The 21,643-nt window shown below is 46.4% G+C and overlaps 1 protein-coding gene across 10 annotated transcripts in view; it reads left to right on the forward strand.

Moving 5' to 3' along the window:
- The window catches only part of CHD2 (chromodomain helicase DNA binding protein 2), an 85,430-nt gene that overhangs the window by 58,437 nt on the left and 5,350 nt on the right, over positions 1 to 21,643 (forward strand). For all 10 annotated transcript variants that reach the window (XM_085588893.1, XM_085588894.1, XM_077785926.2 and 7 more), the window contains 25 exons: positions 468 to 592; positions 1,208 to 1,424; positions 2,009 to 2,098; positions 2,935 to 3,125; positions 4,148 to 4,336; positions 4,811 to 4,973; positions 5,346 to 5,498; positions 5,962 to 6,033; positions 7,118 to 7,267; positions 7,871 to 8,019; positions 8,512 to 8,608; positions 9,352 to 9,444; positions 9,918 to 10,091; positions 10,974 to 11,149; positions 12,597 to 12,638; positions 13,606 to 13,745; positions 14,476 to 14,614; positions 14,753 to 14,903; positions 16,178 to 16,300; positions 16,640 to 16,768; positions 17,498 to 17,638; positions 18,763 to 18,897; positions 19,945 to 20,123; positions 20,721 to 20,820; positions 21,279 to 21,495. In XM_085588893.1, coding sequence (XP_085445019.1) covers positions 468 to 592; positions 1,208 to 1,424; positions 2,009 to 2,098; positions 2,935 to 3,125; positions 4,148 to 4,336; positions 4,811 to 4,973; positions 5,346 to 5,498; positions 5,962 to 6,033; positions 7,118 to 7,267; positions 7,871 to 8,019; positions 8,512 to 8,608; positions 9,352 to 9,444; positions 9,918 to 10,091; positions 10,974 to 11,149; positions 12,597 to 12,638; positions 13,606 to 13,745; positions 14,476 to 14,614; positions 14,753 to 14,903; positions 16,178 to 16,300; positions 16,640 to 16,768; positions 17,498 to 17,638; positions 18,763 to 18,897; positions 19,945 to 20,123; positions 20,721 to 20,820; positions 21,279 to 21,495 — 3,535 coding nt within the window. The remainder of the gene's footprint in view (positions 1 to 467; positions 593 to 1,207; positions 1,425 to 2,008; positions 2,099 to 2,934; positions 3,126 to 4,147; positions 4,337 to 4,810; positions 4,974 to 5,345; positions 5,499 to 5,961; positions 6,034 to 7,117; positions 7,268 to 7,870; positions 8,020 to 8,511; positions 8,609 to 9,351; positions 9,445 to 9,917; positions 10,092 to 10,973; positions 11,150 to 12,596; positions 12,639 to 13,605; positions 13,746 to 14,475; positions 14,615 to 14,752; positions 14,904 to 16,177; positions 16,301 to 16,639; positions 16,769 to 17,497; positions 17,639 to 18,762; positions 18,898 to 19,944; positions 20,124 to 20,720; positions 20,821 to 21,278; positions 21,496 to 21,643) is intronic.

Consider the following 21,643-nt stretch of genomic DNA (forward strand, 5'->3'; position numbering starts at 1 on the left):
CCCCTGGGGAGTGGGAGGCTTAATTAATCCTTGCAAAATGCTCCCTCCTCAGAAGGAGCTGCAGCAGTTTTAATATAATTTGGATGAAAAAACAGCACACCTGGGAAAATAGGAAGCCTGCAAGATGCTGATACAATGAAGGAGAGGGACAGAAATAATGGGAGAAAAAGCAAAAGAGGACAAAGAAGGAAGTGGAGCTTGTTCTGACTCCTGTGTATTTTGTGCAGCTTACTACACTCCTGGGGGTCTCAGAGCCCTGATCATAAACCACAGGGCAGCAGGCAAATCACAAGAAATGCAGACACAAGCACAGGCTAGGAAAATGTAGATGGAGGTGAAGTTCTCTTCACTCGAACCAGTGAAAAGATACACACTCTTTGCTGAATTCATAGATTTCTTTGCTCAATTTTCAGCCTTTCAGAGTTCTGTCTTTCTCTTCAGTGGACTTATGGCAGCATCTCTTCCAGGTGTTGAAGCAGAGGCCGAGGTTTGTTGCCTTGAAGAAGCAGCCCTCGTACATCGGCGGGGAGAACCTGGAGCTGAGGGATTACCAGCTGGAGGGCCTCAACTGGCTCGCTCACTCCTGGTGCAAGTATGTGCACAGCCTGTCATGTTCATCCTGTGGCTTTTTTGTCCCTGAAGGATTTGGCACACCTCCATTTCAAGTGAGGTCTTTACCCACCCTCCTTCTGCAGCTCGGAGGATTTCAAATGTTACCATGCCCAGCTGCATTGCAGACACTGCAAGCAGGAACTACCTAAAGCATGATCTTAAAAAAACCTTGTGTGAAAACAAAAAGCATTTTCCCTGTCTGGGCCTGTTCACATGGTGGATTTGGCTGAGCCTGGTACATATAAGCCCTAGATTTCCATTGACTTAATGGGAAAAATGTTTTCTGACTTAGTGTGCTTATTTACTCATTGAAGTCTTTGAGAGATGTCCTTCTAAAATTAGGCCACTGATTCCCCTCTCTGCCTTTGCCGGTTTTCCTCCAGTTGAGAGTCATCATAGTTCATTTTTGCACATTATTGTGCCATGTTCAGTCTGGCTGTCTCTGGGATCCACTTGAAATTGTTCAAATAACTGTTTTTGCACTGCCCCTCTCTGTCCTTGTTGTGGATTGCTGTTCATGTGGAGCACAGTCAATCAGCAGTGGCAGAAACATGCACTCAGACAGCATTTTTTTGTTTGTGCTCCTCTTTCTCAGGAACAACAGCGTGATCCTGGCTGATGAAATGGGTCTGGGCAAGACCATTCAGACAATATCATTCCTGTCATACCTGTTCCATCAGCACCAGCTGTATGGCCCTTTCCTGGTGGTCGTGCCCCTGTCCACCCTCACCTCCTGGCAGAGGGAGTTTGAAGTGTGGGCACCCGAGATAAACGTGGTGGTTTACATTGGAGACCTCATGAGCAGGAACATGGTGTGTAATCAGAGAGCAAAGGGTGAGGGCTCAGGGAGAAGCACTGGGTGCAGAGCAGCAGCTTGTATGTGATGTGTGTGACACAGTCAGCTGGAGCGGCTGGTGGATAATGCTGGCAGCACTGCAGGCAGCTGGAGATGGGTGGGTGGGTGCAACTCCCTGCTGCAGGGAGTTTTCTGCTTTATTTTGCCTCTTGGAGTGAGTGCAGGAGCACTGGCTTCTCTCAGAGTCTGGAGCCAGTACTGATCTGAGTGAAACATGCAGTGTAAAAGTGTTTGGGATTGTTCAGACAATGGGACACACAAGTGTTGGGACTCCAGTGGTGTCTGCAGTGGAGTGATGTGTTCATTAAAGTCACAACAGCAAGTTAACCTTATTTTATTACCTGTGCAAGGGCAGTCAAACCATGTGTGCACTAAAACAAATTGTTCCTTGGGCACCTTGAGCTCATCAAATGACACCTTGGAACAACAGGGGTTTGGACTTGGTTGGAGTGTGTGGCTTACAGTCACACTAAAATAACAATTGTTAGCTCTTTCCTTTTGATAGCATGTGTTCAAGTTAACTTTTGTCTTCCCTCACAGATACGTGAATATGAGTGGATCCATTCTCAGTCTAAAAGATTGAAATTCAATGCACTTATCACAACTTACGAGATCCTCCTGAAGGATAAGGTGAGTCATTACGAATGTTTTTATTTAGACTTTTTCTCATTTTCAAAGGAGAGAGCCAGTTCTCAGCTAGTGGGTTTCACCTCTTCCCTCTGTGATGATGGACTATAGCCATTATTTGCTTTTCCTTCCCAGTAATGCAAGCAAATGTGGAAATGTGGGACACATTTTACAGTGTCTTCACTCTTGTACTGCACAGTTAGGCTATTCTTTTTACATGTAAGACATCTGTCAGGATCCAGCAGTACCTGGATTTTTACCTGGTTTAATTTAGGCTTGTTAAGAGGACAAAACATTACACTGAATCTCTGGCTACAGTGTTAACAATATTTACATTTTTACATCTACAAGAAATCTGTCTGCTTAGGAAGTACTGATCAGCCCAGTCAGAGTCCTAGCAGAAAACTGAAAGCTTAAAAAAAAAAATAATCAAAACTTGAATTACCTGAACTTTTTAGGCTTGTTCATCTGCTCTCCTGTTCTTGCTCCAGTGGGACTGGTGCTACCCAGAGCCCCAAGGGGGGAATAAAGAGCTGGGGAAGGACTCTGCTTTCTGGGTAAAGCAAAGGAGGATTAGGATAGGTGTACTTGCTGCAGGTATAATGAGATACAGCATGGATAATTTTCACCTTTTCCTTTCTGGGAAGGGACCCTGGTCCCCAGATTTTGTTAGCAAGAAAATCCAGTGAGGGTGCAGCCGCAAGGCTGGGTCAGGACACCCAGGGCAGCACAGACTACAGGGTTTTCCTGCCTTGAAGAGACACACATGTACAAGGTGATGGGGCCTGTCTGACCCAGCATCTCCTCAGTGCATGTGTTATTTCCTTCTCTTCCTCCAGACTGTTTTGGGAAGCATTAATTGGGCCTTTCTCGGCGTGGACGAAGCCCATCGGTTGAAGAATGATGACTCCTTGCTGTACAAAACCTTGATTGATTTCAAGTCCAACCACAGGCTGCTGATCACTGGCACCCCACTTCAAAACTCACTCAAGGAGCTCTGGTCCCTGCTGCACTTCATCATGCCAGAGAAGTGAGTCTCCTTTCAGGCCTTCCAAGGAATGTCTCTGTTCCATTCTTGTCTGTTAAATAGGCTCAAGGGAGTGCAGAATGGCAGAAATCCCTGAATTAAACTCAGTGGTGTGACAGCAATGATAGGAGAACAGACATTAGTGGGGAAAATCAAAGGTTAAATAACTAACACGAGGAGTATTTCTGGCAGCAAACTGAATGGGGAAACCTGATACATGCCTTTCAAATCTGTCTGCTGTCTTCCAGCCATCTCTAAAAAGCTAAACTTGTTTTAAGCAATCAGTTCAGCCATTTCTGAGGTTTCCAGTACACTGTGGTTCAGGCGCCTCTGCCAACCATTTCATGGCAGCTCTGGGGGTGCCGTCTGGCTGATTGTGTGTCCACAGTGTAACAAATGTTTTGTTTCCTTTACAATAAAATGAGCTATGGGCATCTCTAAAGTTAAGGCAGGTATGCCCCAAAGCTCACTGAAATTATGTTTGATGCAAGAAGAGCTGTCTCCCCCAGATTATTTTTGTTGGATCACAGAAAGAGTGAAGGAGAGGCTTGAGGTTTCCCAAGTGAAGGAGAGCGGATCTCCACATTTCAAAGGAGCTGTCAGAGGAAGCAATAATCCCAGAAGAGCCTTCAGAGCAGGGTAAAACAGTCCAGTTGTCAAAGCCGTGCCTGGGGGAGGCACCGTGGAAAGTTCAGAAACTGCTGCCAGGTAAATGCCAACAGAGTGAAATAGTGGGAAACATGGGATTTTGGGTCCTGGGAGTGCAGAGGTCCTCCACACACACCTCCTGAGTGTGGAGCTCAAATATAAGATGTTAGGAAGGTGTCTAAGCCCAGAGATCTTCTACCTTTGCCAGCAATCCCTTCAGTTAACCAGAGCAGACTGAATCTGTTATTTTCCACTGTGTTTCCATTAAACTGCTGGTCTCCTGTCTTGGGTGCAGCAGGAGTGTATCCAAGATGTTGTTTGGTGCCATAAGACAAGAGGTATTCTGACACCTCCCTTCTCCTCCTTTGTGTTGCCAGGTTTGAGTTCTGGGAGGATTTTGAGGAGGATCACGGGAAAGGCAGAGAGAATGGCTACCAGAGCCTTCACAAAGTCCTGGAGCCGTTCCTGCTGCGCAGAGTGAAGAAGGACGTGGAGAAATCTTTGCCAGCCAAAGTGGAGCAGATCCTCCGGGTGGAAATGTCTGCTCTGCAGAAGCAGTACTACAAGTGAGTCACTGAATGAGGTACTGGGAGATCCAGTAGAAATGGGCACATCTTTCTGTGGGCCTTGGCAATGTGTTCCAGTATTCTGTGCATACTGTGGCCTTCAGAGTGCAATGAGACACCATCACCTGTAGTACCTGGAGCTTCCCAGCAGGAATATGAGGTAGGGGAGTTGATATCTTTCCTTCTGGAAGATGTAGAGTGATACAGTTCAACTGGTCAGTTTTGCAAGATAGAGGTTGTGTCACTGGGGGAGTGACAGTATGCACAAAGTTGGGATGCTGTTCAATATTAAACAGTGATAATATTAATAGGAAAGTCAGGTCAGAGTTTTTAGAGAGGAAAGAGCATCCTGTCAGAGAGATGGAGGGAGGGAAGTAGACTGATGCCTGAATGCGCTATTCCTGAAGGTTTTGTTCCTCCAAGGCTCCACTCTGCACCAAGTAATGATCTGGACTTTAATTTTCCTGCCTGCAGGTGGATTTTGACAAGAAACTACAAAGCTCTTTCAAAGGGAACAAGGGGAAGCACATCTGGTTTCCTGAATATTGTAATGGAATTGAAAAAGTGCTGCAACCATTGCTACCTTATCAAACCTCCCGAGGAAAATGAGAGAGAGAATGGCCTTGAGACCCTGCAGGTGAGTGGTGTCCTTGGTCACCTCCTTTTTTCCTTAAATTCCATTCTTTTGTCTTCCCAACAAAATAGTATCTGGTGAAGCTTTATCTTCTGTGGCTTCTTCTGCAAAAATAGTTCTCACAGCTAAGCCATTTGAACCCCCAGCCCTCCACATCTACTGTAGGCAATATTTTATGGTCTTCTGGAGCAGGAGTTGTGGGCAGTGTAGGATCTGTCTCGTGTGATTCATTGTGTGTGTGGGCTCTGCTGTATAAATCCAGATGATTAGATTAGAGATGTACCAGAGATGAATGACCCTGAAAGGAGCAGGCCTGTGCAGGTCTCTGTGTGATGTACATAAGGGTAAGATTGGAAATGATGGTTATTTCTTCAGTCTTTGATCAGAAGCAGTGGAAAGCTGATTCTCTTGGACAAACTGCTGACCAGGCTGCGGGAGAGAGGCAACAGAGTGTTGATCTTCTCCCAGATGGTGAGGATGCTGGACATCTTGGCAGAGTACCTGACTATCAAACACTACCCTTTTCAGGTGAGAAACATCAGCATGGAAAACAGTGGGATCCCCTTGAAAGTGTGAAAAAAAGTGGAGGGAGCTTGAGCAGTGGGAGTCACTGGGTTCCCCAGAGGCTGGAGGCTGGGAGTACGGGTGGCACTTACTGGGTGGGATGGAACAGAGATGTGACCCCATCTCTGCAAAGCTCCTCTGCCAGGCCCCTGCTCTGGGCTGTGTCATGTGAAAAAGCCTGAGGACAGTGAGCACAGAGCCTGGCTGTAATGGGAGCTGCGGTGTCACCCTGCTCCCGAGCATCCCCCAGCCCTTGTGACACAGCTGAGGCTGTGCAGTTATTTTTAATTGGTGGCTATTTTTAACAATTAAACACCGCAGGCAGCAAAGGGGGGCTGACAACAGTAGGGCTGACAGCACTTGGGTGCAGCAGTGCCTCAGGGCTCCTTCACCTTCTCTCTTTGATCACTGCTGTTGGTTTTTGCAGCGCTTGGACGGCTCGATCAAGGGGGAGATCCGAAAGCAGGCGCTGGATCACTTCAACGCCGACGGCTCCGAGGTACCGCGGTCCTGGGCTGAGGGTTTGTGGCTGAGCCACAGGTTGTGACTGACACAGGGGATTAGCTCAGTTCAGTTCTTTTCACAGGACCCCAGCTGCTTCTAAAGACACGGATATGGCAGGTTTTGCAGCCAGCCATATTGCTTATTTGAAAGATCTCACATCCAAGGAACAGGGTGGCAAGTCACATTTCCAGAAAGTTCTGAAGAGGCTGGGAAGAGCCAAAATTTAGCACTTCTCTCCCTATTGGTCTGGAGAATGAGACAGTTGCTGAGTGACTCCAGTCTGAAACTGGTTTTGAATATGAAATGACAGAGGCAAAAGAAGGATTTTAAGTGTTGGCAGGCACTTGAGTCCAGTGCTGGAGGTGAAAGTCTCCAGTGTAATAGGAGAGGACATCTGAAACCTCTCATCTGGGCTTGCTGACTCATAGTGACTGGTGCAAGACACTTGTTTTTGTGTCAGTCACCCCAGCTGTGAGAAATACCTTTCCTCACTCCAGAAGCCTGGGCTGTAATGGGATCCTTGGCTCACACAGGATCTGTGAGAGATGGTGGCTGTAGGATAGTTAACAAAAGGAAGTGTGAGGGGAAAAGGAGCAAGAATGCCATAGAACCTGCCCTTTTCCCTGTCCTGAGGACGTGGGGGCTCAGGCGTCTTAGCTCTAACCTGGCACAGTCAGTTCTTTGCTGATCTCACTCCTAACAGGATTCAGGCAGCAAAAAGCAGGTGTTTGCCTGCTGCCTTTGCAGGAGTCTGGTGAGCAATGTGGTCTGACCTTCAGAAGTGACTCCAAGGTGCCCTTGCCTTGAGCTGCTTGTGTTGCTCTCCCATATTGATTCATGCCTGGAGTAGCACACCCTTCACCTGGGCCAGCACTGCCTCACCCTGGGTCTGGGCATAATGACTGGTGCTGCTCAGCCTGCAAGAACAGGGGACATGGGAAGGAAATCCTTTTTCTGCTTTAAGAAGCATGAGTGCAGCAGAACCTTCCCTTTTACAGCCTTTGAGTCACCACTGCTATTTTATGCCCACAGTTACAAGGTGGTTAACTCATGGATACTTTTTATTTTTTCCTTTCCAGGACTTTTGTTTCTTGTTGTCAACAAGAGCTGGAGGGTTGGGAATTAATTTGGCCTCTGCTGATACTGTTGTTATCTTTGACTCGGACTGGAACCCCCAAAATGATCTTCAGGCTCAAGCCCGAGCTCATCGGATTGGACAAAAGAAGCAGGTCAGAAGAGCTGCCTGGGTTGTTTCCACTGTGGCTTCAGTGTGTGCATCTAAACATACTCTCACCTCACCAAGGCTTCTGAAAACATGGGCTTTTTGTGCCAGTCCTTGCTCCAGAGAGTGCTGCCCAAGGGAATCTCATTTAAAAAGTAGGAAACAAAAACCAGCCCAGATTTGCCAGATGCCAAGTCTTTCTGTTGGTTTTGAACATACCCAGAGCCCAACCCATGGCATTGCACTTCTCAGCCTAGTCCTAGAGGACTCTGTTCTTTCTTGCCTTGAAAAATTTTAAGAGTAAAGCATCCACCTTTACTAGGGGTTATTAGATATGTGAAAAGCTAGTTTGGTGTTAGTTTGAATTTAGAGTGATTGTTTCAGAAGATTTTTACTCTGTGCTTAGGCACACTACAGGATCTGTGTTAACCATCCTGATTTTAACTGGATCTCCTGAGATACAGAGAGAATGTGCTTGTTTTTCCTCTGAAAAAGCACATCTGTACATGAAGAGACAATGTCAGCAGCTCAGTGAAAACAGCTGAGGGATGCATTGCTGTATCAGCAGATCCTGTCCAGGAAGTAGCTGTGGTCTCTTTTTGCCTCTCAGGTGAATATTTACCGCCTGGTCACAAAGGGAACAGTGGAGGAGGAGATCATTGAGAGAGCCAAGAAGAAAATGGTGCTGGATCATTTGGTTATCCAGCGTATGGACACCACTGGCCGGACTGTCCTGGACAACAACTCTGGGAGATCCAAGTACGTGGCTGTGTCAGGAGGCAGAAATGTCTGGAACACATGGCATAACCAGATTCCCCTGCTGGCATTTCCCAGTATTTAATTGACAGGGTACAGGGCAGAAAGCTAATAAATAATGGCAGCTTACACTGATTTGGCTTCTGCAGCCATTAATTTGGATACATAGGATAAAGATGGTCAGAAATTTAAAATTAGGTTTTGCTTCTGTCTTCCACCCACAGATCATCCTGGTCTGAAGGAACCTGGCTGTGGAACAGCTGCATTTTGGCAGTGACCTCAGATTCTTTTCATTTCCCCCAGTAGATGGAGGTGGTTCCCATTGTACTCTTTGTCTGTGCTAGAGCAGGAAAGAGATTAATAACAAAGCTTTTTATAGTGCCAGGTAGAAAACTTAGTCCTTGCTTCAATTAGGAAAAACTTTGGTATGGTTTTGTGCTGTAGCAGTTCTGTCTGAACAGCTCAAAACACCTTTTCCTTCTTTTCTTCTTGCAGCTCAAATCCCTTCAACAAAGAGGAGCTGACAGCTATTTTGAAGTTTGGAGCTGAAGATCTTTTCAAGGAGCTTGAAGGGGAAGAATCAGAGCCTCAGGTAGTTTGAAATTGAAATCACATAGCAGTCTCTAGTGCTCTCCAGGTCTGCAAGAAGGACTTTGTGTGGTTGTTCCTGCTTTGTTCCTGCCCTGTGCATAAGAGCAAGTTGGTGAATAGGACATGTGGGAGTCTGGAGACTCTGGAAGCAAAGTCTGGGATTGGTGGATCAGGGGTTGAGGAGAGCTTTGTTGTTAGGGATTAAATAGTAATGGTCACCAAGGGAGTCCCTTGCCTTCTGAGGGTTATTAGCTAGTGATAGCACAGCCTGCTGAAGGCTCCTCTCCCTGCCCCTTCTGAGCACTTGCTCAGCACCCTTTTTTGGTGGTTCTGAGCAAGGCAGGAGTTAGCACAGTGCAGTGAACAGGTTGCTCTCTTCTGCCTCAGTGCAACATTGCTTGACAGTTTAGCATTAAGTGTTTTGACCAGTTCTCTTAATGCAGAGAGCAATTCTCTCAAGCAGCAGAGCTTCTTCCCAGGGAGACAGTCTACAGTTCATACATCTCACTGCCTGGAAATTTTCCCCACTGTTCAGCCTTGATAGTCCTTTCCTTCTGTTCTGTCACCTTATTTGTACTTTGTGGTACCACTGGAGATAATTCATCCCTGCCCTCTGGGATGGCACCCTGCAGATATTTGAACTTTATTTAGCTCATATCATCACACGAGCCTGTTCTCAAAGCCTCTTACTTCCTGCTGTGCCTGGCACCCTCTGCTTTATCCCTCCTTCTCCCTGACTGGCAGGAGATGGACATCGATGAGATTCTGCGTCTGGCTGAAACACGGGAGAATGAGGTGTCCACCAGTGCCACCGACGAGCTGCTCTCCCAGTTCAAGGTATGGACCCAGGCTCTGTACTGGGGTGTGGGAATGTGGCTCCCCACACACCCTGCCATGGGGGTGAGGTCAGTAACAGGCAGGAACACCTCGGAGAGATCTCAGAATGGTTTGGGTTGCAACGGAACTTAAAGATCATCCATTTCCAACCCCCCCTGAGGTAGGTATTAATTTAATTTCAGGAAAGTGGTTTTGATGGCTGTGAATAAAATGCAGAATTTACCAAATTTGGAAACAAACCGAATAATTTACAAATACTCAGCAGTACTTCTTAAACTGCACGTACTTCCTCAAAAGCTGTTAGTCCAAAGACGTGGCAAGGAGCCAGGAATGTAGTGGCATAGGGATCAATTATGGAGTAGTTATGGAAGTGTTGGCAGAATTCCTATGGAGAAAGAGTTGAGGCTTAGCAGACATCTCTGGGGTGTTCCTGCCAGGGGAGGGAATTGCTGAAACTTCTTTGCTTGTAAAAGGTTGCCAACTTTGCAACCATGGAGGAGGAAGAGACAGAGCTGGATGAGCGGTCCCAGAAGGACTGGGATGATATCATTCCAGAAGAGCAGAGGAAAAAGGTGGAGGAGGAAGAAAGGCAGAAAGAATTGGAGGAAATCTACATGCTGCCTCGAATCCGGAGCTCAACAAAAAAGGTACAACCCATCTTGAGGGGATGAGAGGCTGGAGGAGGGAGCTGCCAAAGAGAATGCTCAGGGGAAGCCTCCTTGCCATCTGAGCATCTTTCCCTCCTCCAAAGTTGGTTGGGAATAAAGCACAGAGGTAGCACAGTGACCTCTTGTTGGCACTGTGCATTGGGTCAATGGTCTGGGATGCAGCCTGAGGGCCCAGACTGAACTTGGTGCAACTCATCTCACCTTAGCAGACAAAATCAAAAGAATCTGTAGTGACCATAAAGTGCATTGGATTTTGCTGCAAATTTTGCCATTTTCTGGCTGTATCTTTTCCTTGGGCTCTCTTGCTCCTTTCGTGGCTCTTGCCTAAATCTGGATCCTGAGGAGCAAAAGAGATGATGTCTTCCCAAGTTCTTCTTTATGTAATGGGATCTACCCAAATTCAAAAGAAACTGACTGTGCAAGGATGCTCTGCTAGGACGTGGGACTTTAAGGGGTTAGAACTGTTTTATAGGGTGAGCTGGAGAAAAACATTGATGTGAAAAACACAGAGAAGGATAATTCATGTTGGATAAATCCAGATTAATTTTTGAGGTGTCCTGGTTTTCAAAATAGTCTAAGGGACTGTGGCACAAACCCATGGAAATCAGTATTTTAACATCTCTAAGTAGATCAAAATGCAATTGTAAAAGGAGGATGGCCACCACAACGTCAGCCAGCTGGGAGCTGCAAGGGTGTGCAGCCTCTCTGGGCTGGTCACATAGGCTCCTGCACCTTCAGGAAAGGATGCTCTGGTGTTGCACAGTCCATTAAATAGTGCCAGTGCACGGAGAGACAGAAGAGGTTGTTAGCTGATTAGATGAGCAGTTGTTCACTGTCCTGCTGTTTCTCTGGCACGTGCAGGCTCAGACAAATGACAGTGAATCCGATGCAGAGACCAAGAGAAGGCTGCAGAGATCATCTGGGTCAGAAAGCGAGACTGACGATACCGACGACGAGAAGAGACCAAAGCGCAGGGGACGCCCTCGGAGCGTTAGAAAAGACACTGTGGAGGGATTTACTGATGCTGAAATCAGGAGGTCAGTGCTCGGCACGAGAGACAGTCCAGAAGACAAATATAGAAATCCCATGCAGGTGGAGAAAATCCCAGATTAATCCAGAATGTGCTCACCTGTAAGCATGTCAGTGTTAGAGCTCGTTCACTGGCACAGCTTCTGTACCTTTATATAATTCAGTTTGATCCCAGCTGATGACCTTAACATTCAGATCAGTGCAGAATGGACTGGATTGTCTTTAGTCAGGCTACACTGAAGCTTGGTACGTTCTTAAAATTAATCCATGCTGTAACTGCCCTTTGTGGGCCAAGTGGATGGAGCTAATGCTGTATAACATGTGAGGTCTTAGGTGCCATGAGCTGCAGAGCTGGAGAAGCCAAGGGCTCTGGCCTTCCTGACATTTTTCTGGCAGTCATCCTGCTGATTTAAGCTCTCAGTGAAAGGCAAACTCTGGCAAAATGCCCTCATGAGAAGCACTGGTCCTGTTGATCTGAGTGTGTCAGTCTCTGAAGTCAGCTGGAGACTGAATTTCAGAACGTTGTTTTCTTCTCCTACCTTCTAATTCTTGAGTCTTTCCCAGAGATCTTTGTCTTAAAGCTTTACCCAGATGTTCAGCCAAAGATGGAAGAGAGGGAATTATGAGTTTTCCTTATTCTCTGTCTCTGAGCTGGTTATTTTTAAGCAGCAGATAACAGAGTTTTTGGGCTGTGATAACTGCCCCATAACCATCTTGAAACCATGGAGCAGGAAGGACATATTATAATATGCAATATAACAGCCATTTAGATTATTGTGATGTAGCAGAAAGGGGCTGAAAGAATACAAAATGAAAATAAGAAGGCAGAAAATTAATTAATTTAAAAAATAACCTGTTGTTGTAGCCATTGTGTCTACTCCCAGCTCAAGGCAATGTTTGATTGCAGCAACTCTTGCTCTAAAGATGTGTTAGCCACAGAAGGGATTTCCACAATAAAAATAAGACATGAAAATAAATAGCAAACCTCATCTGCAAACCTCAGTGATGGATTGAACCACATTTGGTTCTTCTGTGATGGGTTGCTACAGCCCAAGTTTTATTTACAGCCCAAGCTTTAAAATTACTAATGACATTGATTTAATGCCTCTTTTCTTCCTGGAAAAATGAAGTTAATAATTACCGACATGGTGTGAGCCAATCCTTCTATTTTTTTTTTTGCCCTACAGTTACCACTATCCTTTTATTTTCCCTCATCTGTCAAACACTCAACATTCATAATAATGTTGTGTTCTTCTTCAGCCAAGGTCACAAAACTCTTTGTGGGGGCTAATGGATGAGACTTCCCAGTGCTGAGGGATGCTGAGCTGATCAGTGGGGAATGCAAGGCTGATAATGTGACAGGCTGTAATTAATATATTCAAGCATATTTGTGATATTGGACCTACTTTTTATGGCAGCTAGTTTAGGATATTTTTGGTGTTTTTTTCTCCTTAGGTTTATCAAGGCTTACAAGAAGTTTGGATTGCCTCTTGAACGGTGAGTCCCAAGCTGGCCCTGCTCCAGAGGGGAATCATGGAGGCACATTGTGAGCACAGCCAGGCACACACTGCTCTGGGTGTGTGACACAACCTCCACAGGCAGCACAAGCCTTTCTGCCCTGCCATCAGACCCCAGGCACTGCTGTACACTCCCTGGTGTCTCTGCTGATGGGCACTGATGAACACTGGCTAAAAACCAGCTGGAGCAGTCGTGGTGCTGAGCTGTGACACAGCAGGGTCCTGCTGGCACAGTCCTGCCCTTGGGGCATTCCCACTCTGCCCAGAAAGGAGAGGGAGCAGCTGTCAGAACAACAAATGCTGCCCAAAACACTTGCCAAGCTTCTCTATGCACGTTAGCCTCAGGACTGAATTTGGAGCATCTCTCCATGCTCTGTCCCTCCTGAAGGGAAACAAAGAGAGGCACCATCCTTAAACGTGGATCTGCAGAGCCCTGGCCCTGTGCTGGCTCTGGAAAGGTCTCAGGGCTGAGGCAGAGTTCCCTAAATGTATTATAGGAAAAATTCAGTGCTTTTTCAGCTGGTTCTATTCTGGTATGAAACACAAGGCTTGCGTGCGAGTCTTGATGTTCCTGACTTCAGGCAGGCAAAAGGGACAGCAGATGGCAGCTTTGGACCATCAAATGGAGCTAATGTGGCACTGGAAAAGCCTGAGGGAATACTGGACAGTCACAGAGGGTCCCTGTTATCCCTAAGAGAGACAGTTCTCACCTTTGCTTTAGTACTAAAAAATCCACATGATTGGATCAGTTTTGCTACATCTGCACTGCAGCTGTTAGACCAAAAAAAAAAAAAAAGACAAAAACCTGAGTTACTTCCTGCACGAACTCAACTCGTGCATGTTTCATACATTCACATTTGTACAGCACTGAGCTGTGACACAATTGAATAGGAAATGATTGAGGGAAGAACTGCTGTATCACACACAAAACTCTCCCTGTTCCACAGGCTGGAGTGCATTGCCCGGGATGCTGAGCTGGTGGATAAGTCTGTGGCTGATCTGAAGCGCTTAGGGGAGCTCATCCACAACAGCTGTGTGTCAGCAATGCAGGAATACGAGGAGCAGCTGAAAGAAAATCCAGCAGAAGGTAGGCAAGGGGGTTGTGTGCCGCTGTTAGGGTGATTTTGGGAGTGTTCCATGGAGCTTGTGAGGAAACCATTCCCGTTCTGGACAGGGAGGCCACATTGTGACTTAGAAGCAATGAATAAGAACACACTTAAACCACCCCATCTCTGCCAGGCAGCTCTCACCCACACAGAGGAGCCCCTGAGCTTTCTGATGAGACTGGGCAGTGCCACTAGGGTCTGTTGGCTTCTGCTGGACATGGGTTTTTGTGGGGAGAGGCTGAAGTGACCAGCTTGTTGCATGCTGGGCCACAAATTAAAGCAGATCTTATTTTATCTGCTCCTGAGACTGGAAATCAAGCTGGTGCTGTGCACTCCACAGTAAAGCTGAGTCCACAGTTAGCAATTCCCAGAGCTGGAATCACCACCCACTCTTTGTCTGGCTGTTCTTTGCTGTTTGTTCGGACATACAGAGTCAGGGATGGATTTCCTGCTGGGTCTGCCTGTTGCAGCTGACCAAGACTGCAGAATCAACAGCTCCAGTGTACTTAGAAGTATTTTTAAGAAAATTATACTGGGAGGTGTTTAAATTGAAAATCTTAAGTGAGTTAGTGGAAGAAAATTTATATTTTTGACCTTATGTTTGAATAAGAGGTTGCAGGCAAGGTCTTGATCACTGTCTGTGAAGCCATTTTACAGAGACACTTCCTTCTGTAAGAGTTCCCTTAATTGTTATGTTTTATTGCTGAGCAGGGAAGGGACCTGGAAAGAGACGAGGTCCTACCATCAAGATTTCTGGTGTCCAAGTCAATGTGAAATCCATCATCCAGCACGAAGAGGAGTTTGAAATGCTGCACAAATCCATTCCCTCGGACCCAGAGGAAAGGAAGAAGTGAGTTTGGCTAAGTAGGCAATGCAGAAAGAGGCTCAGGGAATTTGGATTTTGTAGTGGAAAGAGAATAGCCTGGATGTGTGGATTTGCTTTATCCTCCACAGCATTAAAAGTAGCTCGTGTTTGAAATGCCTTTAGGTACCGCCTGACGTGCCGTGTCAAAGCTGCTCATTTTGATGTAGACTGGGGAGTGGAGGAGGATTCTCGCTTGTTAGTGGGAATTTACGAGCATGGTTATGGAAACTGGGAGCTCATTAAAACAGATCCGGAGTTGAAGTTATCTGACAAGGTAGGTGGCTTTGCTTGCTGCTTCCATTGGGTCCATTGCAGTGCTCATAGCAAACATGCCTCATTTACTCCATAAACAGATGTTTATGTTTGTAACTACTCCAAAAATCATGATCAATAATAATGAGGAAAACAGTGGCCTTCGTGGAATGTTGCGTGCTCGATGGAAAGCAGAGTTGTGTCGTCTGGTGGGCAGTACCAGGTGAACCACACTGAAATGATGCAGGCAGAAAATGGCAGTGCTGACATGTGTGGTTCCATGCACAGGACAGAAGAGGCTGTGACATGATGTTTCCTTGAGCATCTCACAAGAAGCTGAGTGTGAATTTCTGAGTGGAAATAATTTCTCAGAGATTTGACACTGCTTATGTCAAGGCTGGTCCGTGTTAGCTTTGAGGGTATGGTTACACGACTGGGAATGGCAGCACAGCCAGCTGGAAAGCCTCCATCTAGTTCCTCTGTTCCTCAGTCATCCCCACAAGAACAGTTTACAGGCACCATGTTGAAATGATCTGGGTTAAAAATAATCCACCATCCGTTGTGTCAGTGTGGTGGAAAGAGTGTGGAAACTGGAGCACAGGGCTGAGGAGCAGTGGGAATCTCCACACCAGCTTTGCTGCCAGCGTGCAGCATTCCCCTGACATCCCTGCTGGTGCTTTTAGCAAAGATCAGGCTCTGCCTGAGAGCCCTCCATGTGTGGAGCTCAGAAAGGCATTTTGCAATGGAAACAGCTGCCTGAAACATGCCACCCATTTTCCAGTGAAGTATGAAGCAAACCTAGCTGGCAAGCTGAGCTATTTCCTCCACAAAGTGTCACCTTTCAGCCTTGTTTTCCACTAAAAATTGTGCATCTGTGCCCCTGCTGTAGCAATGTCTCAGGTTACCAGAGTGACTGGGCTGCTGTGACCAAGCTGTCCCAAACAAATCTGAGGTGTCAAGGCGAGTGGACTCAGTTTTGCAACTGGAGGTCCCAAATATAGCTTGTAAAGGATTTTTCTCCTTCAAGAGAACATAACAAGCTTGCAAGGCTTAGCAAGCCTTAGGATCCTTTAACTTCTGCAGGATTCCAAGGGGGGGGATGCTTGCTTGATAGGAGCTTTGCCTTTGGCCAGACAGGGACAGTCTGAGAAGGGGGAAGGAAGGCTTGTTCTTGTTCCCCTAGAAGGTGCAGCATTTGCTGCCCTTTGCTGGGCCTGGAAGGGCTGCTGCTAATGTGTAAATCTTTTGTCAAGCTTTGTGCCTATGAGTATATATTTTTTTTCTGCTTTATCAAAGATACTACCGGTTGAGACAGATAAAAAACCTCAGGGAAAACAGCTCCAGACCCGAGTTGATTATCTACTGAAACTGCTGAAAAAAGATCTGGACAAGAAAGAAAACATGAAAGATGGGGAAGAGGTGAGATATGGCCTCTTAATTCTGAGGGTTTCAGGGGGAGTGATAGGCTGATGGCAGGAGACACCCTGTGTTCCCAGACATTATTTCTATGAAGGAATACGGAATTATTGTCTGATTACTTTGTGGTATTTCTCATTTAAATGCTAATTAACTTTCTGGTGCAAATTGGAAGAAGGGTAAAAGCTTATTACTGCTCTTACTGAAGGATTTGGGCTCATCAGGTTTCCTGCCAGCCTTCAAGACCTGCAGCTGTTTGCACAATATTCAGGAGATGGGAAATGTCCCCAGGAAGTAGCTGTAGCTGTTTGCCTTCCCTGACTTGTTCTGTGTTTTTACCAGGGCAAGCTGAAGAAGAGGAAACCACGAGTGAAGAAAGAGAACAAGGCTCCCAAAGTCAAAGATGAACATGGGAATGAACTCTCCTCTCCTCGGCACTCGGACAACCAGTCAGAAGAAGGGGAAGTCAAGGTGAGTCAGCCCAGGTGAACAGTGGCTTTTCCAGGTTTCCTTGGGCTGTGCTTCCTTGGGAGGCATTCCCAGCAAAGCCCCCAGGAGTCAGAGGCACTAAGAGTGAATTCCCACAGGACTGGCAAACTCACAAAACCACCCATACAGCTATTGGTGTGAAAGAAGGACCTTGCCCACCTATTCTTTTAGCTCAGTGCTTTAAGGGATTTGGGGCATCCCAGAATGGCCACAAACACCCACACATCAACTCAGGGGAAAGGTTGTCTCAGGACAAAGCCTGTTGCCCTTATAAAGGAGAGAAAGAAGAATTGTTTCCCTCTCCTTTTGGGCACGTCAGCCCGTGGTGAAGCTGGAGTTTACCAAGGTCATGCTGTTGCTTAGAAAACGTTCAGTCTTTGAGTGGTTTGGCTCGTAGTCTGAGGCTTTTTGTTCGTGTGCTGATCAGTATCTACCTCAGGGGCTGATCGTTCTGGAGTGCAGCTGGCACAGGAGAGCAGGGTTGCTCTGCAGCTTGCCAGCTTGTCAGAGTGGGGCTGGTCTGGTTTTCATACCCTTTTGTCACATTTGAGGGGATGGCAGCTGCTTGAGCAGGGCTCAATGTCTGCTTAAAGAGGTGTGAGGGTAAATCTGGATGGACCTCAAAAGTTGCCTGTGTTTCAAGGATGTTTTATGGAAGAAAATGTACATGAGTTGAGGGACTCCAACTTTGTGCTATGACTGATGTTTTAGGAGGATGGCTTGGACAAGAGCCCAGTGAAAAAGAAACAGAAGAAGAAAGAGAACAAAGAGAACAAGGAAAAACAGACATCTTCTAAGAAAGAAAAGGAAAGCGATAAAGAGAAAAAGAAGACAAAAGACAAGAAAGAGAAGGTATGTGGTACTTCCAGGAGCAGCATGATAGGGAAGTCCCTGAGCAGGACAAACTGAGAGACTTAGGAGTCATTAAGGGCCCTATGTGAAGAGACATCAGTGAAGCACCGTGGGGTGAGGGGTTATCCCTTTTTCAGCCCTTCTGAATTGCCATAAAAAATAGAAAAGTCTGTATGTCCTAAAGCTTCATGGAATGTGACCAAAACTGAAGAGATTTTGTCAAGCTGCCTTTAAAGTACAGCTGTCCCTGTGACATGGATATGGTCATGCTAAGGAAAGAGCCTGGAGCACTCAGATCAAAGTTCTGTCCAGCTGTGATTTATCACAGGGTTGGCAGGTCCTTGTCTGTATTCCCCTTTAATTTAAACTCACCCAAATGACCCAAGTGTCCACACCATCAAGACTGTAAGTTGTCATTGTCACTGTTCAGGACTCAACAGAATGAGTGTTTCAACATCACTGGTATGCTGGAGACTCAAATATCTCTTGAATTTTGGGTACAACTGCCCTGAGGCTGGGTGCAAATTGGAAGGGGGGTAAAAGCTTCCATAATAATGACCTGAAGTACCTGTCCAAGGAACAGGTATGTGCTACATGCCCAGTGTGTTTTGACACTAAGGTCATAAGTGCAAACGAAGAAGTTTTGTTGCCTATGTAGGGGAAAGTTTGCTTTCCAGTGATTTTTGGTATGTCTTTGACTGCAGGTAAGCCATATAGGCAAAAATGTACATGAACAGGCCATGCTTTGAGAACTAGTGATATCACATAAAGCTGCAGATCCTTGTAGACATGAGACTACCCTGAGCTCTATCCTTTGCAAGGGAGAGATACTCTTTATTTTAACCTTTCTTCCAAGTCTTCAACATTGGTTTTCCCCCATGAGTGTGACTATCGTATTCGTGTCCAGACTGTTGGCTCTGACTTCTCCCTGCTCCCTCATGGATGATGTAAAGCTAAACAGAGCCATTGAAGCTCAACAGTTGGAGATTTTGGGAGGAAAGTTGTAGGAACGGTGCCCAGGTTTAGCAACTGCCAGTAACAATGGTGTGGAGGTTGTTAGCTGGGTCACCGGGGATCCTCCATTCTAGCTCATTGTGTGATGTGTGTAATTTGTCCTTGTAAAGCCTAAAGGTGGCGAGGCCAAATCTGGAAGTAAAGGGAAGAGATCACAAGGTCCTGTCCACATCACTGCAGGGAGCGAGCCAATCCCCATTGGAGAAGATGAGGATGATGATCTGGACCAAGAAACATTCAGCATAGTGAGTATTTTCCTTGGGAAATGGGAGGGCAGTGCCAAGAGCCCAGCGAGGCAGCCAGGCTTTGCTCAGATGTCATCCAAGGATGTGTTTTAGGTGTTGGGGTGTGACCCCCACCCTAGTGCCCCACAGGGGTTTCCTCTGGCTGATCTGGGAGCAGGGCAGGGCAGCCCTGGACAAGAGCTGCCCACCAGTGCTGCCAGCTGGTGACTTCCCAGTGCTCAGCTGGCAGCTCTGGGTTATGGATCACCCTGCAGCCTTACATTCCCTCTCTTGTAGAAGCCAAGGAGCCACTGAAGCACTTTCAAGCAAGGAAATGCAGGAGAGTTTTGAGGGTGACCTTGTAGGAGGTGCAGAGCTGTGTAAATGCTCTCACAGCAAACATGCCCACAAGGCTTGTTGTAAAAATTTCCTTTTAGTAAAAGTTGTCATGGCAGATTCTCCTTGGCTGAAATACCACTTCTTCAAAGCAGTTCTCTCAGTACAAATATCTGTATTTGCTGCAGGTCCTGTGGGTTTTTTTGTCTTTTTCTTTAACTTTCCTTCTGTGATGCACAAACTATACAGGCAGGCAGTCAAAAAATCTTTCTGATTTCCTATCTGTGTGCAGTGTTGATGTGGCCAGGCTGAAAAACGTGGTGCTTTCATCTCATGTCTGCCAGTTCGGGTAAAAGCAAGCATTAAAGTGACCAAAGATGGGCTTGGACAGGATTGAATTGAGCAGTCTTTCAGCTGGGGTGGCTGGTTCAGCATGTGGAGGCTTGGATACACTTCTCTGCCTGCCACAGGATCCGTGCAGGGGCAGACCATGTGTGATTAATGCTTGCAAAGCAAATTGTTCCCTCCTAAAATGCAGGGACAGTGGAGGTGGGGAGAATCTTGTCTTCTACTAATTATTGTCTGCAGCTTGTTTAACAATTTGTTATTTTATAGCTGATTTCTCCTTGCCTAATGGCCAGATAAAGCTGAATTAGCTTATTTTCGATTAGGGCAATGATGTAGAGCCCTCTGCCAAATTAATCACTTTCTCCTCTCTGTTGCTCTTTCAAGTGCAAGGAAAGGATGAGACCAGTAAAAAAAGCACTGAAGCAACTTGATAAGCCTGACAAGGGACTGACAGTTCAAGAACAGCTGGAGCACACACGCAACTGCCTGCTAAAAATTGGTGATCGCATCTCTGAGTGCCTTAAAGCCTACAATGACCAGGATCACATCAAGCTATGGAGAAGGTGAGGGAGCTTTTTGTTTTCTTTAGTTGGTCTAGGATATTTTGAAATGGTAGTCAGAGGCTGCTGGTTTTTTTTTGTTTGTTTGGTTTTTTTGGGTTTTTTTTGGTTTTTTTTTGTGGATGGATATGCCATTTGCCTCTTACTTAACCCATGAAATCTTGTGGTTGCTGGTCCACTCAGTCTGCAGAATCACAGAATCATAGAATGGTTTGGGTTGGGAGGAACCTTAAAAATCACCCAGTTCCAACCCCCTGCCATGGGCAGGGACACAGTTCACTAGACCAGGTTGCTCAGAGCTCCAGTCAGCCTGAACTCTGAACACTTTCAGGGATGGTCTTCCATCACCAGTCTCAGGCAAATTTTTTCTCTTCAAGTTGTCCTGGTTTCATTAAAATTGATTTTAAAGCTAAATCACATAAACCACTGCAAACCTCTTTATTTTACTTTGAAGAATGTGGTTCCAGCCCTCCTGATCATCCTGTCCTGAGCTGAGACTGTTTTCCAGAGAGGGTAGAAGGAATTTGATATTGGTTTGGAAGCTGTTGGCAGTTAAACTGCTGCTGTAACACTTAACAGAAAATGTTCATGTCCTCCTAGGAACCTATGGATATTTGTGTCAAAATTCACAGAATTTGATGCCAGAAAACTACACAAACTCTACAAGATGGCTCATAAGAAAAGATCACAGGAAGAGGAGGTGAGAGCTGAAGTGCTTTCCCTTTGATTTCTGTCCTTAAAAGTTGCTGCACTGGAAGTTCCAATCCTTTCTGCCTCTTACTGTGGGTGCTCTTTGTTGTTGTTGGCAGTGTGTGATTTTCTGAACATCTAAACAGTCTGATTAGACTGATTAGACTTCTTTTTCATGTGGTATTTCTGGTCACTTTGTCCTGGCTGTTCTGACCAAGCAAAAGCATTGTTTGGTGTGGCATGTGATGTTCAGTTGCCCTGTGGAGTGAAAAGCTTGGGCACGCTGCCCTGCAGAGATCAGGTGTAGAAGCACAGCTGCCAAACTGTGCCTGTCCTCCACCAAGCTTTGTGCTGTCCTTGAGCACAGAGCTGGCTCACCTCGAAGAGGCAGGAAAATCCAGAGCCTGGCAGACAAGACCATTGCTCACAGAGAGCAGCTGAGCTGTATCCCTCTGTTCCACCTTGCAGGAGCAGAAGAAGAAGGAGGACATGTCCAACATGAAGAAGCAGTTCCGCCCGGAGCCTTCGGGCTCCAGCCGCGATTCCGTGATGTCCCAGTCCCACGTGCCCCACAATCCCCATTCCCAGAAGATCCACATGCCCCCTTCCCACACCCAGCAGCAGATGCACGGGCACCCCCGGGACAACTACGGCCATCCAAACAAGAGACATTTCAGCAACACAGGTGAGCGCTGGCAAGCCAGGAGAAACCTTCCCTTCTGACCTAATGCTCCTGGACACAAATCCTTCTGGGGCTTGTGACTGCTCAGGTTTAAAGGGGATGGGCTAGAACGTAACACTAGCACTGGGATAGAACACTGCTGGGATAGAAA

Source organism: Lonchura striata, chromosome 10 (assembly GCF_050655825.1).
Source record: "Lonchura striata isolate lonStrDom1 chromosome 10, ASM5065582v1, whole genome shotgun sequence".
NCBI lineage: Eukaryota > Metazoa > Chordata > Aves > Passeriformes > Estrildidae > Lonchura > Lonchura striata.